Source organism: Lutra lutra, chromosome 9, assembly GCF_902655055.1.
Source record: "Lutra lutra chromosome 9, mLutLut1.2, whole genome shotgun sequence".
NCBI classification, from domain to species: Eukaryota; Metazoa; Chordata; class Mammalia; order Carnivora; family Mustelidae; genus Lutra; species Lutra lutra.
The window spans coordinates 41588831-41602490 of record NC_062286.1 but is presented as its reverse complement, the minus strand read 5'-3'; the positions used below and the strand labels follow the sequence as shown (position 1 = coordinate 41602490).

General features: G+C 43.1%; 1 protein-coding gene and 1 long non-coding RNA gene across 2 annotated transcripts in view; one reads left to right on the top strand and one right to left on the bottom strand.

Annotated features, from left to right (window-relative positions):
• Positions 1 to 5740, bottom strand: part of SUCLG1 (succinate-CoA ligase GDP/ADP-forming subunit alpha) — a 31375-nt gene extending 25635 nt beyond the window's left edge. Inside the window, exon 1 of the mRNA XM_047745025.1 lies at positions 5584 to 5740. Within this exon, the coding sequence (XP_047600981.1) occupies positions 5584 to 5680 (97 nt within the window). The 5' untranslated portion in view covers positions 5681 to 5740. The remainder of the gene's footprint in view (positions 1 to 5583) is intronic.
• Positions 5741 to 5995: 255 nt separating this feature from the next.
• LOC125108754 (uncharacterized) lies at positions 5996 to 12485 on the top strand. The gene is made up of 2 exons (XR_007130003.1): positions 5996 to 6251; positions 12180 to 12485. It is a non-coding gene; the product is annotated as an uncharacterized LOC125108754 (long non-coding RNA).
• Positions 12486 to 13660: the final 1175 nt, after the last annotated feature.

Genomic DNA, 13660 nt, shown 5'->3' with positions numbered 1-13660 from the left:
TTAAGATTTTATTTATTTATTTGACAAACAGAGATCAGAAGTAGGCAGAGGCAGGCAGAGAGAGGGGCGGGGGAGGGAGGCAGGCTCCCTGCTGAGCAGAAAGCCTGATGCGGGGCTCGAGCTCAGTACAAACTCCATACTAACATTTTTTTTAAAAAACAAATAAAATCCAGAAGCACTTATGTAACACAACTGGACTATTTCACAATAGGAGAGTTAAGGCAGTAAAAGACCAGGAAGAGTCTTATATAACAGACAAAGAAATAACTTGGGCAACAGGAAGCACCACCAAGGTAGAGCCCAAAGCCTTACAGAAAAACAGAATAAAGGTCATGAACAAGAAACAAAACTAAACACAGACAAATGATAAATCAACAGGTGATGTGATCTCTAACTTAACTATTGTTAAGAAAATGAGCATTTTAAATTAAATATTAGGGCAGCGGGAAGGCCTGAGGCTGGACACCAGGAAGAATTTCCCAGTGATGAAGGCTGTAGCTGCCACACCTTGGGTCACCTCCAGGGAATGTGGTGGTGTCACCTTCTCTTCAAGTTCTTAGAAATCAAGGCCTAACCCTGGGACTGTATCCGGGAGCGTCTGAGAACTGCTCTGAAGAATCAGACAGGCCTGGGCCTGAGTTTTTACTCTGCTCCTCACCAACCACTGACCTGAGACAGATCTTTTGATCTCCCTTAACCTCAGTTTTCCCATCTATAAATGGAGTAGCTGCCCATAACAGCACCACTATTCTGTGATTGGTATGAGATGATGATTGGGTAAACTGGGTAGCAAAGTAGCTGGTATGCTCCCAATATTGGATGCACATCCTACATGAACACAAAGGTAAACTGTTTCCTAAAAAGAGAGAACATATGATCATATTTTAAAATAAGTCCAACACTGGGGCACCTGGGTGGTTCAGTCAGTTAAGCATCCAACTCTTGATTTCCGTTCAATCAAATCTCAGGGTTGTGAGATGGAGTCCCATGTCCGGCTCTGCGCTGAGCATGGAGCCTGCTTAAAATTCCTTCTCCTTTTCCCTTTGCTCCTCCCCTCCTTCTCTCTCTCACCCTCTCCCTCTAAAAAAAAAAAAAAAAAAAAAAAATCCTATGATTTATTCTATATATCTCCTCATGCATATCCTATGTTTATCAATAACTATATTAATCCATGTCTACATGTAGTGTATACAGACATACTTGTAAATTTTTACCATAACAAACATTTTTAAAGGAGCAGCCTCACTGTAAAAAAAAAATGGGGATAATAATACTATGTACCTCATAGGCAATAGGAGAATTAAATGGGTTTATAATATAAAAAGCACATAGAACAATGCCTAGGGTACGGGGAGTGCTATTTCATTATTAGCTCTCTATTATCATTATGATTACCAATTCAGAATGAAAAGACCATACTGCTTCGAGGTGTTCTTTGTGCCAAGCTATCTGCCTGGTACTAGGAATTCAGGAGCAAATGAGATGGACTCAGGTCCTACCCACATGAAGCATCGTACCCTGTAAGACAGCTAAACAGTAAACAAAGAAACACAAAACTACAGAAGTTGCAAACTGTAACAAAGGCTATGAGAGAAACAGGCTGAGTAATGTGAGAGACATGTGCCTTCAAGAAGGGTGATAAATTTGTATCCGTTAGCCACATGCTGAGTCCTCTTCCCCAAAGAGAGCAACCACAGCATTTAGAAGACGGCTGTGGGATGCTGGGAGGTCGGGCCAGAGAGCACATGCGCAGATGTGACTCAAACCATAGCCTTGTATGATCAGGACCATGCTCCCAACCAATAATCTGAATCTCTGTTCATGAAAATACTCCTCTTCCAAAGTCACCTCGCAAACTGTGTCCTTGTGTCCATGCATGCACGCATCAATAAATGGTTACTCATTAATTACATATATTATATATACATAATATATATAGGCCATTGCGGTTCTTACCTATAGAACCTTATAGCAGAGTAACTCAGCAGCCACTTACTCCCAAACCCCAGACAATTCACTGTTCAAATGCAAAATTATATATTCATTTAATATTTACTTACAAATTAAGCTAAGTTGGCCAAAAGTGCCATATTTCATCAAATCTAAAATACCACTTAAGTACTAATAAATACTAGCAAGAAAGAAAAAATGCTGCCAATTTACTGTAGAAACCATCAATTATAAGAAATATCCAATTTTAGGGGCGCCTGGGTGGATCAGTGGGTTAAAGCCTCTGCCTTTGGCTCAGGTCATGATCCCAGGGTCCTGGGATCAAGCCCCACGTCGGGCTCTCTGCTTAGCAAGGAGCCTGCTTCCTCCTCTCTCTCCCTGTCTGCCTCTCTGCCTACTTATAATCTCTGTCTGTCAAATAAATAAATAAACAAATAAATCTTAAAAAAAAAAAAAGAAATACCCAATTTTAAAAATGTTACAAAGAAAAAAAATGGGTCAATAGCAACATTCCTGTCCTCCTGTAAAATGAAATTGTTCTCCTATGCTTACAAAAATTATTTTGAACACCCCCAATTATGTTTCTACAGAAGAATGAGTTTGAGGTGAGAAAGTCAAATTGCTTTCTCATGGTTCCACTGGAACATTCAGATCAAGACTATTTTGTATTTCTGAAACAGAGATTTGGCCCTTAGATGCAACAGCAACAGACAGTAGTACCAGAAACATCACCGTTGAGGGTCCCTTTTGCCCAACTACACTTCTAAATGCCTGATTTCAAAAGTGGCCTACACAGCTTGACAAACACATGGAAAAGGCAGGTGGTAACTTTGAGCAGGGTAGTCACCTCAACAAAACAAGGTGGCCAAAAAGGAAAAAAAGAACTAAAAAGAAAAAGAAAGACCAGAACTTCAGAAAAAGAGACTCACAGTATCACACAGCACATACTAGTAGAAAGGACACTGCAGAGTCAGAAGACCAGAGCTCTAATACCCATTCTGATATTGGCCAGGAAACTTTCTGGGTTTATTTCCTCATTTGCCAAACAGATATGAGACCTGCAGATGAGACCAGCTGGATTGCAAGGTTCACTTTCTGACATTAAAACACCATAACTTGGGGCGCCTGGGTGGCTCAGTTGGTTCAGCAACTGCCTTCGGCTCAGGTCATGATCCCGGACTTCCAGGATAGAGTCCCGCATCGGGCTCCCAGCTCCTTGGGGAGTCTGCTTCTCCCTCTGACCTTCTCCTCTCTCATGCTCTCTCTCACTCATTCTCCCTCAAATAAATAAATAAAATCTATAAAAAAAAAAAAAAAACAAAACCATAACTTGGAGGCTCAAAAATACTGGCTCTTATTTCCCACTTACAAGACCTAATTTAAAGGAATTCCTGGCTTATGTTTATTATTTTTTTTTTTTAGGTTTTAGTTTTTTATCCCCTGTCCCCAGCTTATGTTTGAAATGAGCTTGCCTAGCTTTATATTTCTTGAAAAGCTTTACTATCTCAACTTTTTAAGTGTGCTTATAAAATCCTTAAACTTTCTCATGGAAGAAATCTTCCTTATTTTTCATTTTATTTTCTCTCCCTACTTCAACTGGACTCTCCCTTTTTTCATAACCTATAATACTGGCTTGGTTTGGTTTTCAGAAACTATAAAACTGGTTTCGTAAACTATAAAACCAAGCCAAATTTTGGCTCCAAAATTTCTAAACATTCCAACAGGGCTCTGTAAGACATCTACAGATGTTTGAGCTTTGTTCTTGTTTTTCGTTTTCCCTAACTCAAATCAATATTACAACACTTGTGACCTTTAGCACAAATATACCATCAACTGAAACTTAAGAAAACAGAGGAAACAAAATTTGCTAGCCATCTTCAGGTCTATTACTAATCTTAGAGCCTAAATAATTTGTGACCACCCTTTAAAAAAGTTTATAAGGTGATATTGTTGTGGCTGTTTTTCTAGTGGGAGTGGAAATGGGCTTAAACATGTGGCATGAGAAACAGAAGATTTCGAGGATTTAGAGGTTTTTCTGCATTAAACACTAGAGTCTTGCATAAATACAGGAGATAACTTGGTTCAGATCTCAGACCTCTCCAACCCTTAATAACAGATTAATCACATGACTAGGATACACTCCAGCAACAGAAAGCTAAACTAGATGATCCTTTAAGGTCTCGTGGTCCTGACAGTCTAGGAAAAAAGAACTTCCAGCTCTGTGAGAAAAGGACCGCTAAGGGCAGATTAAAGATCCTGATTCTTTAGACACTTTGCTAGACTCTCCTCCTACTAAGACAGCAGATCTATCTGAGGCTAGGATTCTTCAGAAAATCTGATAAGCTGGACCCCAGGTGAGAATGACCTGGCTGTAACTAATCCCTTTTCCCCTTCTGCCTAGGACACCTTCAACAGTCCTTTAATTATACAATTAAGAATCTTGAGAAAACTTTCCCAAATAAACCCAATTTTTCCTACTTGCCAAAGTTATCTAGCCAGAGGTCTGTCCTCATGTTGTCGAGTTAAGTAAGTGCAACTACTGAGTGCATACTTATCCTGGCACACTTTTGGAATGTGATCTTCTCAAGAAATGAATTAAATCTGTCCAATATTGAGTACAAACAGAATTAGGAGTAAAGTGTAAGAAAGGAAGAAAGAAAACTAACTTTAGTTGAGTGTGTATTACATCCCATGTGCCTTATGTAAATTGTTTCAACTATTCTGTACAGTGAACCCAGATTATCCTGTACTGCACCCTTTCTAAGATGTGCATTTTTTCACTTTTTAACATCTCTTAAATCTGGAAGCATCTCACAACTAATGGCTGGTCACGATTAAGAAAAGTCCCAGGGTTATTACACAGACTGTAAGGGGTTAGCCAGACTTCAAATGTGATTTGGTTTGATTCCAAAGTCTCTTTCTATACAGCTTACCTAACACAGAGACTTTGAACATAGCAAGAATTTTTAACAGTCAGCGTTATTCAAAAACTAGCAACTTTGGGTATTAAGTTTTCAGGGAGTGAGGGGTTCACACCGCCTGGTGGAGACACTGCAAACAGTTGGTTAAAGTCCCAGCCAACCCTAAACTTCTAGGAGTATTCTGGGGTATGCTCACTCTGGGGTGCAGAACCCACCTTTCTGCTTAGTCTACAATTTGCAGGGAAAAACAAAAACAGAAACTAAGGGACAGCCTCACCCTCTTCTCCCAATGTGCTACTAAGACATTCCTCCTCCTACCCCTCAATCCAGACACTCACTCTCCCAGCTGAGTTAATCCTGGACCACCTCACCTCTCACTCCCAAACAGGGACAGTCTAGACGCCGCCCCCATCCGGCCATTCATCATCGCGGGGGGCAGAGCATGCCCCCAAGTCTACAGGGCTCCCACACCCGAATCTTGGCTCGGCCACGCCACTTAACCCAGCTGCCCAGGTCATGTTCCACCCTACAAATCCAGCAAAGCCACTTCCACCCCAGGTGGTCCCCGGCTTGGGGCCGCACTCTCGCGCCTCCCAGGCCCCCACCGAGGTCCGGCCCCAGAGGGCCCAGCCGCGGCCTGGACCAGGATGTTGGGCCCGGCGAGGCCAGGAACTCGCGGAGGCCTGGAAGAGAGAGTCTCGGCTGGACTCACGGAGGAAGGAGCGCGACAGAAGGCGGGCGGCAGCCAGGCCGCTGCTGCCAGAGGCCATGGTCGCGGTGACAGCGACAGCAGCAGGAGCTGCGGTCATCCACCAATGACACTCCCAAGCCCCCGAGGACCTGGCAGGGGCCGAGGCTCCAAGAGGAAATGGGTGGCCATAGCAGTCGCCTGAATGAATTTCCCGCCACAGAGACCTCTTCGCCGAACATTAGAGATCGCACGTGGAGGGGGAAAAAGGTATCTGAACGACGAAGTGGACGATAACTCGGCCGTTCCCCGGAAATGTGGCTATGATCTAACATTAATTACAACGGCAGCTTAGGGAAAACCCCACGCGAGGCCCGTCAGCGCTTAAGCATTATGGGAAATGTAGGTTGGTGGCTTCCACCTGGTTGTAGTTTAAGTGGAGGCTTGCGGGAGGCGGAGCGAGCCGCAAGCGGGTACTCCTGCCGCGGGGATGGGGTGGCAAGAGGAATTAGGAAGTCGCGGCGAGATGGGAAGAGCAGTGCAGAACTCTCCGTGTTTCTAAACCAATCTGCTCTTCCATTTAGCTCGGCTGGCTTGTGGAGAGGCTAATACTGCTTACCGGCCCCCTCTGTGAGGACCTGGAAGAACTATACCGACGGTAACAGTGCGTTCATGCTATTATCCCGGCGAAGGTAAGAAATGATGAGAAAGACCAAAAGCAACCTTACTGACACTTAATTTCTTGGAATACGGATCTTTTGGTTAAACAAGCTATGATACAGCTTTTAAGTAGCACTAAATGAATGAGTGACTTTTTCCTGGGATCTTGGAGGACTGATGTTACAGATCAAATATGACTGCTCCCTGTTTAAACCAATGGTCACTGCTGTAAGAGCTTTAGAAGGAGCCTCAGAGTCCCAGAGTCAAAGGGTAAACACGAGGAAAAGTAATCCATCTCCCTGCCTCCAACCATGTTCCTGAGATTCCTCATCATTTTCATCAGTGGAATTACGATTCTAATTGACTGAATTAGTAATTATAATTTACACTGAGCTGTTTGATGTATGAATGGGATTACCCAATGGAGATTGCCCAATATTTCTTCTATGACCCAGATATTGTCAGCGCCGGCTTGGACTTGACTACTCACAAATCCCTCCTTCATCTAATGTATTGTGTCCTTGCAATCATTTATTTAAATACTATCAGTGGCTTCCACATGGGCCCAGTATGAAGACTCATTTTCAATAGCAAAGTTCTTCCTGAGCCTTCACATGATAAGTCATATTTTCAGTTTTAGTTAATTGGTAAAATGTGTGATGACAAAAAATGTAATTTCTGGTATGATTTTAACACATTTTTATTTCCACAAGAACAGGGATTTTAGCTTGTTTGGTACACTGATGTATCCCCACCTGGCACAAAAAGAGAACTCCTTTGTTGAGCATTATTTGTTGAATTGATAGATAAGAAATAGCATATACATCTGTTTATTGAATCCACACACGATGTTTGATGGGCCTAAGGGTATTTCGATTACTCACAATAACTATACTTCCACCGTAATTCTGTAGCTCGTTGGTGGGAGACAATTGCAGTAGATGCTAATTGTACTACTCATTTTTATATGCAGATTGATTTTGAAGTCAAACAGATCTGGATTCAAATTCCAATTCTGATGTCGGCCTATGGGACCTATGGGTCTCAGGTTTTCTCACTGAGATGGGCATGAAAATCCCTATATCATAATAGTGTTGTGAATAGTTAATGCATTAATATGTAAAATTCTTTGTATCTTATAAATGTTCAGTAAAATGGTAGTTATTAAAGATAAGAACTTTCTTTACGTGGCAGGATGTTATTTTGAAGTTTTTAGTGATATGAGTAACCAGATGTGAACTAGGACATTTCCATTTGTAACAAAACTTTGGCTAAGGCCCCAAAGCTGAGGGCAACAGGCCATTAGAACTCTACATTGTAAGGTGGGCAGCCTAGGAGCTAGCCCCCTCCAGATTTTAATAAGAGCAGGTCAAACCTGTCTTTGAATTCTCACACTCATACTCTAACAGCTCAAATAAGCAAATGACTGGAATTCATTGAACGAGGGAATGCTGAGTCATGAGTTGTCCCCGAATGGTCCCCTCTCCCCTCACTCCCAGAAAAGTTGGTGGCAGAGGCTCCTGACAAAAAGGACTGGCATTGAATCTGGGCTAAATCCCCGCAGAAGCCCAGAAATCCATGAGCCTACCTCAGTGTCCCAGACAGATATAGTCAGAGTGCTCAGGAAAACCTGAGTTTGGATTTCAGACCTACACGTAAAGACTAATGCCTGTCTCCTGCCTGGAGAACTCAAGGCAGGAGGCTGGCTGAAGCAACCCTTGTCTGTAGGAAGGGCATTGTTTGGTATGGCAAGATGTGTAATAATCCCATGGGTAAAATTGATTCCAAAGAAAGAAAGCTGAGCTTCCCTCTAAGGATCCTCTGCTGCGGCAAGGGACTATAGCATAAAAGACCATGAAAGATCCCCCAGGGACAGGAGGGAGACAATGGTGGGGTAGGGTTTATAAGAGATCAGCCAAAGAGCACATACCTCATCAGGATACTATGCAGATGGAATTTCCTACACAGGGTGGGGAAGTGAGGAGCCACTGAAATACCCACAAAGAGCCAGCATTTCAGAGTGTAAGGACCAAAGGGAACCTCCAATTGCACCGATTTAAGAGATTTTATCCAAAGCTTACCCGTCCACTGCTGGAGCCAAGAGCAAGGGAAGTGAAGATGAGGAAGAGTAAAAGGAGAAAACAGACCTTGACTCCTTCCCAGCTGCAGGTTGTGGAGCCATGCCAGTCTTCAGAACGTGTAAGGAGCTTTGAAATAGGTATAAGATTTAGATTTTGAATTGGACTGAGCAAGGACTTAGAAATATTAATTTTTAAAGTGGGCTATTTTTCCAATGAATAAAAAATCAAAAGTTACAAAAAATTTATATAATAAAAAGTCTTCCTTCTACCTGTGTCCCCACCATCCAGTTCTCCATGGGTGAAATCCATATTACCCAATTTCTTGTGTAACTTCCAGATCTATTTTGCACATATGCACGCATATATCCATCCTCTCACTCCCCCACTTCACCCTTCTATGTTGCTACTAATGTGTGAGGAAAAGAGGACAATTGGGACTCAAGAACAAGGCTGGTGGGGGAGTCAGGAGACCAGCAGTCAGCACAGTTAGTGTCTATGCTTACTACCCCAGGGCAGTGTCTTTTTCTGCTTAACTTAACCTGAAGTGGTCTCCGCTCTTTGCAACCAAGAATCTTGACAGATCTGAGCTAAGGAAAGAGGTCTGTCTACTGGAACAAAGTCTCCCCTTTGCATTGTTTTTAAGGAAATAAATCAGCTATAGTCACTGATGTTTATAATCCAATCAGACCAGAAAGAGAATCTGACCAAGACTCTGGTAGATTCTCTACCTGATAAACAAAATACGTTTGTGTTTTTTTTTTTAATATATATGTACAAGAGGAGTTATAGTTCTGTATTTTACCTTCATTTTATTCTGAGCCCCCATTCTGCCAGGATTTCAAATCCATCTCCTTTCACCAGAGTTTTACCTAAATTTGGATTTCTGCTGGGGTAAGGTGAATGAAGTAGAAGAAGCATGTGATCCTCCATCTACACAGGTAGCTCCTAATATGTGCATCCTTCTATCTTGTTCTCCGCTACTGCTATATCACGCCTTCCCCCTACTTGCAGCATTCCTTTTGGTCTGGCTCTATCAGCCGTCTATGGGCTCTTCTCAGATACATGAGAACCACTCAGCCCCTCTTGTTCCATGTGGAACCACAGCAAATATCCGTGCTTGCCTGGACACACTATTTAGCAGAATTTTATAACCAGTCGGCTTGCTTTCTCTCTCTGCCTCTCCATCTATCTCTTTCTCTCTTTGTTGGGGGCAGCAAGTTCCTGAGTTATGGACCAAGTTATCTCCCCACCCCCCAAATTCATATTTTGAAGTCCTAACCCCCAATTTGACTATATTTAGAGTAAGGAAGTAATTAGGATTAAATCAAGTAAGTTACACCAATATTATTAGTGTTCTTCTAAAAAGAAATTCCAAAGAGTTCTTTCTCCCCACCATGTGAGGACATAGTGAGAAAGCAGCCATCTGCAAGCCAGCAGAACTCTTACCAGCAAACAAATTAGCCAGCACCTTGATCTTGGACTTTCAGAACTCAGAACCCTGAGAAAGAAATTTCTGTTGTTTAAACCACCCAGTCTATAATATTTCTTTATAGCAACTTGGACACACTAATACATCTTGCTTCACATAACCATTTTGGGATTCTCTCTTCACCTTCAAGCGGGGAGGCAAGGGGGAATCAACACCTAAGCTCTCCTGCTCCTTGCCTCTTTCATAGCCTGGGATCCTTTTCTGGTCTTGGAAACATTAATTCACACTTTTTGGCCTAAATCTAAGTTGTTTCTGTCATTCTCAGGGGGTGTTAGGTACACATTCCTTTCCTGGGGCAATGGACTGAGAAGGCCAAAAAGAAATTGGTGAGGGGAAGGATTAGAAATACCAGGGAGAAAAGGGTCAATGAATAGAAGGAGATACTGGAAGGAAAAGCATTAATATCACACATTACCTTCCTGCTACAAGGTGGATATGCGAAAGCTTTGTGTGTATTCACCTAGGCAGTCTGACTCTGCCGTGTGGAAACGAATAAAAGGAACCTTTTCTAGGGCCTTAGCTCAGGGTGCTGTGATAAAGTACCACAGACCGGGTAGTTTATAAACAACAGAAATTTATTTCTCATAGTTCTGGAGGCTGGACGTCCAAGATCAATCAGGGTGCCTGCATGGTCAGGTTCTGGTGAGGACCTTCTTCTGGGCTGTCCTCTTCAGAGCCTCACCAGGCAGAAGGGGGGCAAGACAGTGCTCTGAGGCCCCTTTTATAAGGACCCTGATCCCAGTCATAGGGTTCCACCCTCATGACCTAATTATCTCCCAAAAGCCCCACCTCCTCATACCTTCACATTGGGGAGCAGGTCTCAACATAGAAATGGAGGTCTTGGCCTAGTTCTGCCAACATCTTTCTGGGGAAAAACAAAACTTCCAGCCACCTTCCAAAAGGAGAAAAGCTGCTTCATCCTTGGTGATACAGGCACACTTCCAGAGAAACATATTGTAGCCAAGAGACGCTGAAGAGCCAGGCTGAGCTCTCAGGCATCACTATAGGTATGACTAATCCCTTCATAAAACAAATGCAGTGAATGGGAGCTTGTATCCTTGGCCTTACTTATGGAAGATGGTACAACACAAATCAGAAACATTTGACCTCAGACAGAGCTTCAGCTCTTGGAGGACTACAAAAAATCAGTGAGAAAGACGGGATTATTTTCATCTCAAGTGCAACTTCAAAGAGAGGCAGAATCACACAGTGCACTTCTAAGAACGAACCAGCTAACTAGCACCACCAGCTGATTTGAGCAAAGGCTCTTTCCCTTATACAGGGTGGGCACTGCCACCTCTGCTGTCTTGGGGACAAAGAACTTTCTGAATTGCACTTGCAGGGCCCTTCTGAAAGCTTCTTACACTTTTTTGAATGACTGTTCCTCTCAGCACCTGCAAAGGGGAGGTTTCATCTGCATTGGATCGTTTCAGGAGTGTCAAGAGCTTTGACCTCCCCTTTAGAGGAAGTGGTTTCCAAATATAATTTCTTTTCCCCATACTTGAGCCCTGTTGCAGAGCCTGAACACCCTGTGCAAGAGTATCCTGGGGTCCAACTCCTGCAGAAGGGAAGAGAGCAAGGTTGGCAAGATTGGTCGAGCTTTGTGCAGGTTCAATGACATCTTGGCCAGTGACCTTCAAAATTGCCCTGAATTGGACAAGATGGTTCTATACTCCTGCATGGATTGTCACCAAGGTGTGAACAGCCCTGGGAAGGGTATGATCATAGGGTAGGTTGAGGCACCCACCTGTGTTCAGGAAATTCCTGAAAGGTTTGTGGGGAGCTGGAGGCAGCTGAAGACTACCAACAGCACTCCCTGTTGGGAGGGCAGTGTGTCTTTCACTAAAGGGGCATCTGGATGGTGCATCACAGTGTCTACCAGATGCCCCTTCCCAGGAGAAAGTCTGATAAGCAAGCAAGGGTCAGTCCTCAGCAAAACCATGAAGAAAACAGCTTGGTTTGAGTGTCCCTCTTTTCCCCTTCTTTCCAAGGCTGACTCCTCTCCTTTTTCCTAGAGAGCCAGTGCTCTCCCAATACCCAGTGCTGGGTCCAGCCATTCTCTCACCACCTCTAAGAACTTGCACAAACAGTGCCCTGTTTCTCAGGGTCATGCTGTCTCCTAGGGATGAAATACACTAGGACTTTGGCCTAGTTTGATAGTCCCTCCCAAAATTACATGTTTGTTGTACATTTTAACAGAGACTGCCAGTGTCTTCACATGAATGAGTGATTCGCATTGAGAATTTCTGGAATTATAGTCAGGAAAGCTCTTTTTCCACCACCCTCTGATCCTTCTAGAATAACTTCCCTTCTTCAAGTACATCTTCTGGAAGCTCTCTGTGTGTGTATTGTTTAATTTTTTTTTTTTTTTTTTTTTTTTTTTTTGGTAGCAAATGAAAATCCAAGATACCAGGAGAGAACAAGATTCCCTGAGACTCTGGTATGTAGCTGAAGATGTTGTGACGTGTGTCCCACTCTGCAGCCTGGTAAAGGGACGAGGAATCCCAGGAATTGGTACTAAAAGGAAAGAAGACTGAGGCCTATGGAAAGGAAAGGAAAGGAGAGGATTCTTGGGAAGCTTTTTGTTGCCTGAAAAAGGACTCTAAGGTGGGAGAGAGTGACCCATGCTCCCGGAAGACAAAGCACTCCACAAAAAAAAAACAACAGCTACCAAGTTAGACAGGTCTGGCTCAAGCTTCAACACTCATCTCTGGTCAACATTTAAATCAACCTGGGGCTTTGAAGGTTACCTTTTTCACTGGGGCTTCATAGGTTTTTGCAGTGAGTAAGAGTGTTGGGCTTTGGGGCACCTGGTAGCTCAGTGGGTTAAAGCCTCTGCCTTCCGCTCAGGTCATGATCCCAGGGTCCTGAGATCCAGCCCCACATTGGGCTCTCTGCTCAGCGGGGAGCCTGCTTCGTCTTCTCTCTGCCTGCCTCTCTGCCTACTTTTGATCTCTGTCTGTCAAATAAATAAATAAAATCTTAAAAAAAAAAAAAGTATTAGGCTTTCAAGTCTGATATCCTGACGGAAGTTTAAAGGATCTACATGGACCCACAAGGACGCACACCTTCCAATCCACTCTAGAACATTGTCTAACATGCCCTCCAAATTATTACTTCATTCTCTAGAAAGATGAACCTTTATTTAACTTCTTTCACGGTTAAAGCAAAAACAATATACTTGTTCGTTATAAATTTTGCAGATAATTTCTACTTTGGGATTTATTCTTTTCAGTATCTTCCAAGTGTTCTCCAAGGTTAACATTTTTATAACCAGAAAAAAAAAATGAGTTTTGGTTTTTTATGGATGAAATGTGATTAGGACAGACTATGTGAAGCTCTCCGTTAACTTTAAGATTTTTGTCTGGTAGAGATATAGTTTCTATCTGGCAGAAAACTCAACCCTCAGAGTTGTTTACTTATGTCCACCTAGTTCTGGTGAAGGGGAACAGCTCACAAACATGGAACAGAATATACATGGACTTCACCATCCCCGTCCAGAGCTCAGATCTCTGCCGTGGCACACACACCAGTATCAGCCTGGAATTACCACCTCATTGCTCTCTGAATCTCAGATTCCTCACTTATTTTTAATGAAGTTCAAGGAGCGACTCGTATGCTCTGCTTCACTCCCCATATGCAGAAAACAGCAAGGATATCTGATATTCTGTTCCTCTTGATGCTTGTGACAGTCTGAAGGAGCAGGAAATGACCCAGCTGGCTGTTTCTGACAGAACTAGGTGACAGCTGTCCAGGCTGCTGCAGTCCATGTTTTCAACACTGACTGCTAAGCCTCCTTCTCCTATCAAGCAGTGTCCCAGTGATGCTGGAGTACTGGTTTAAAACTAGCCCACCTTGCAGATCCACCATC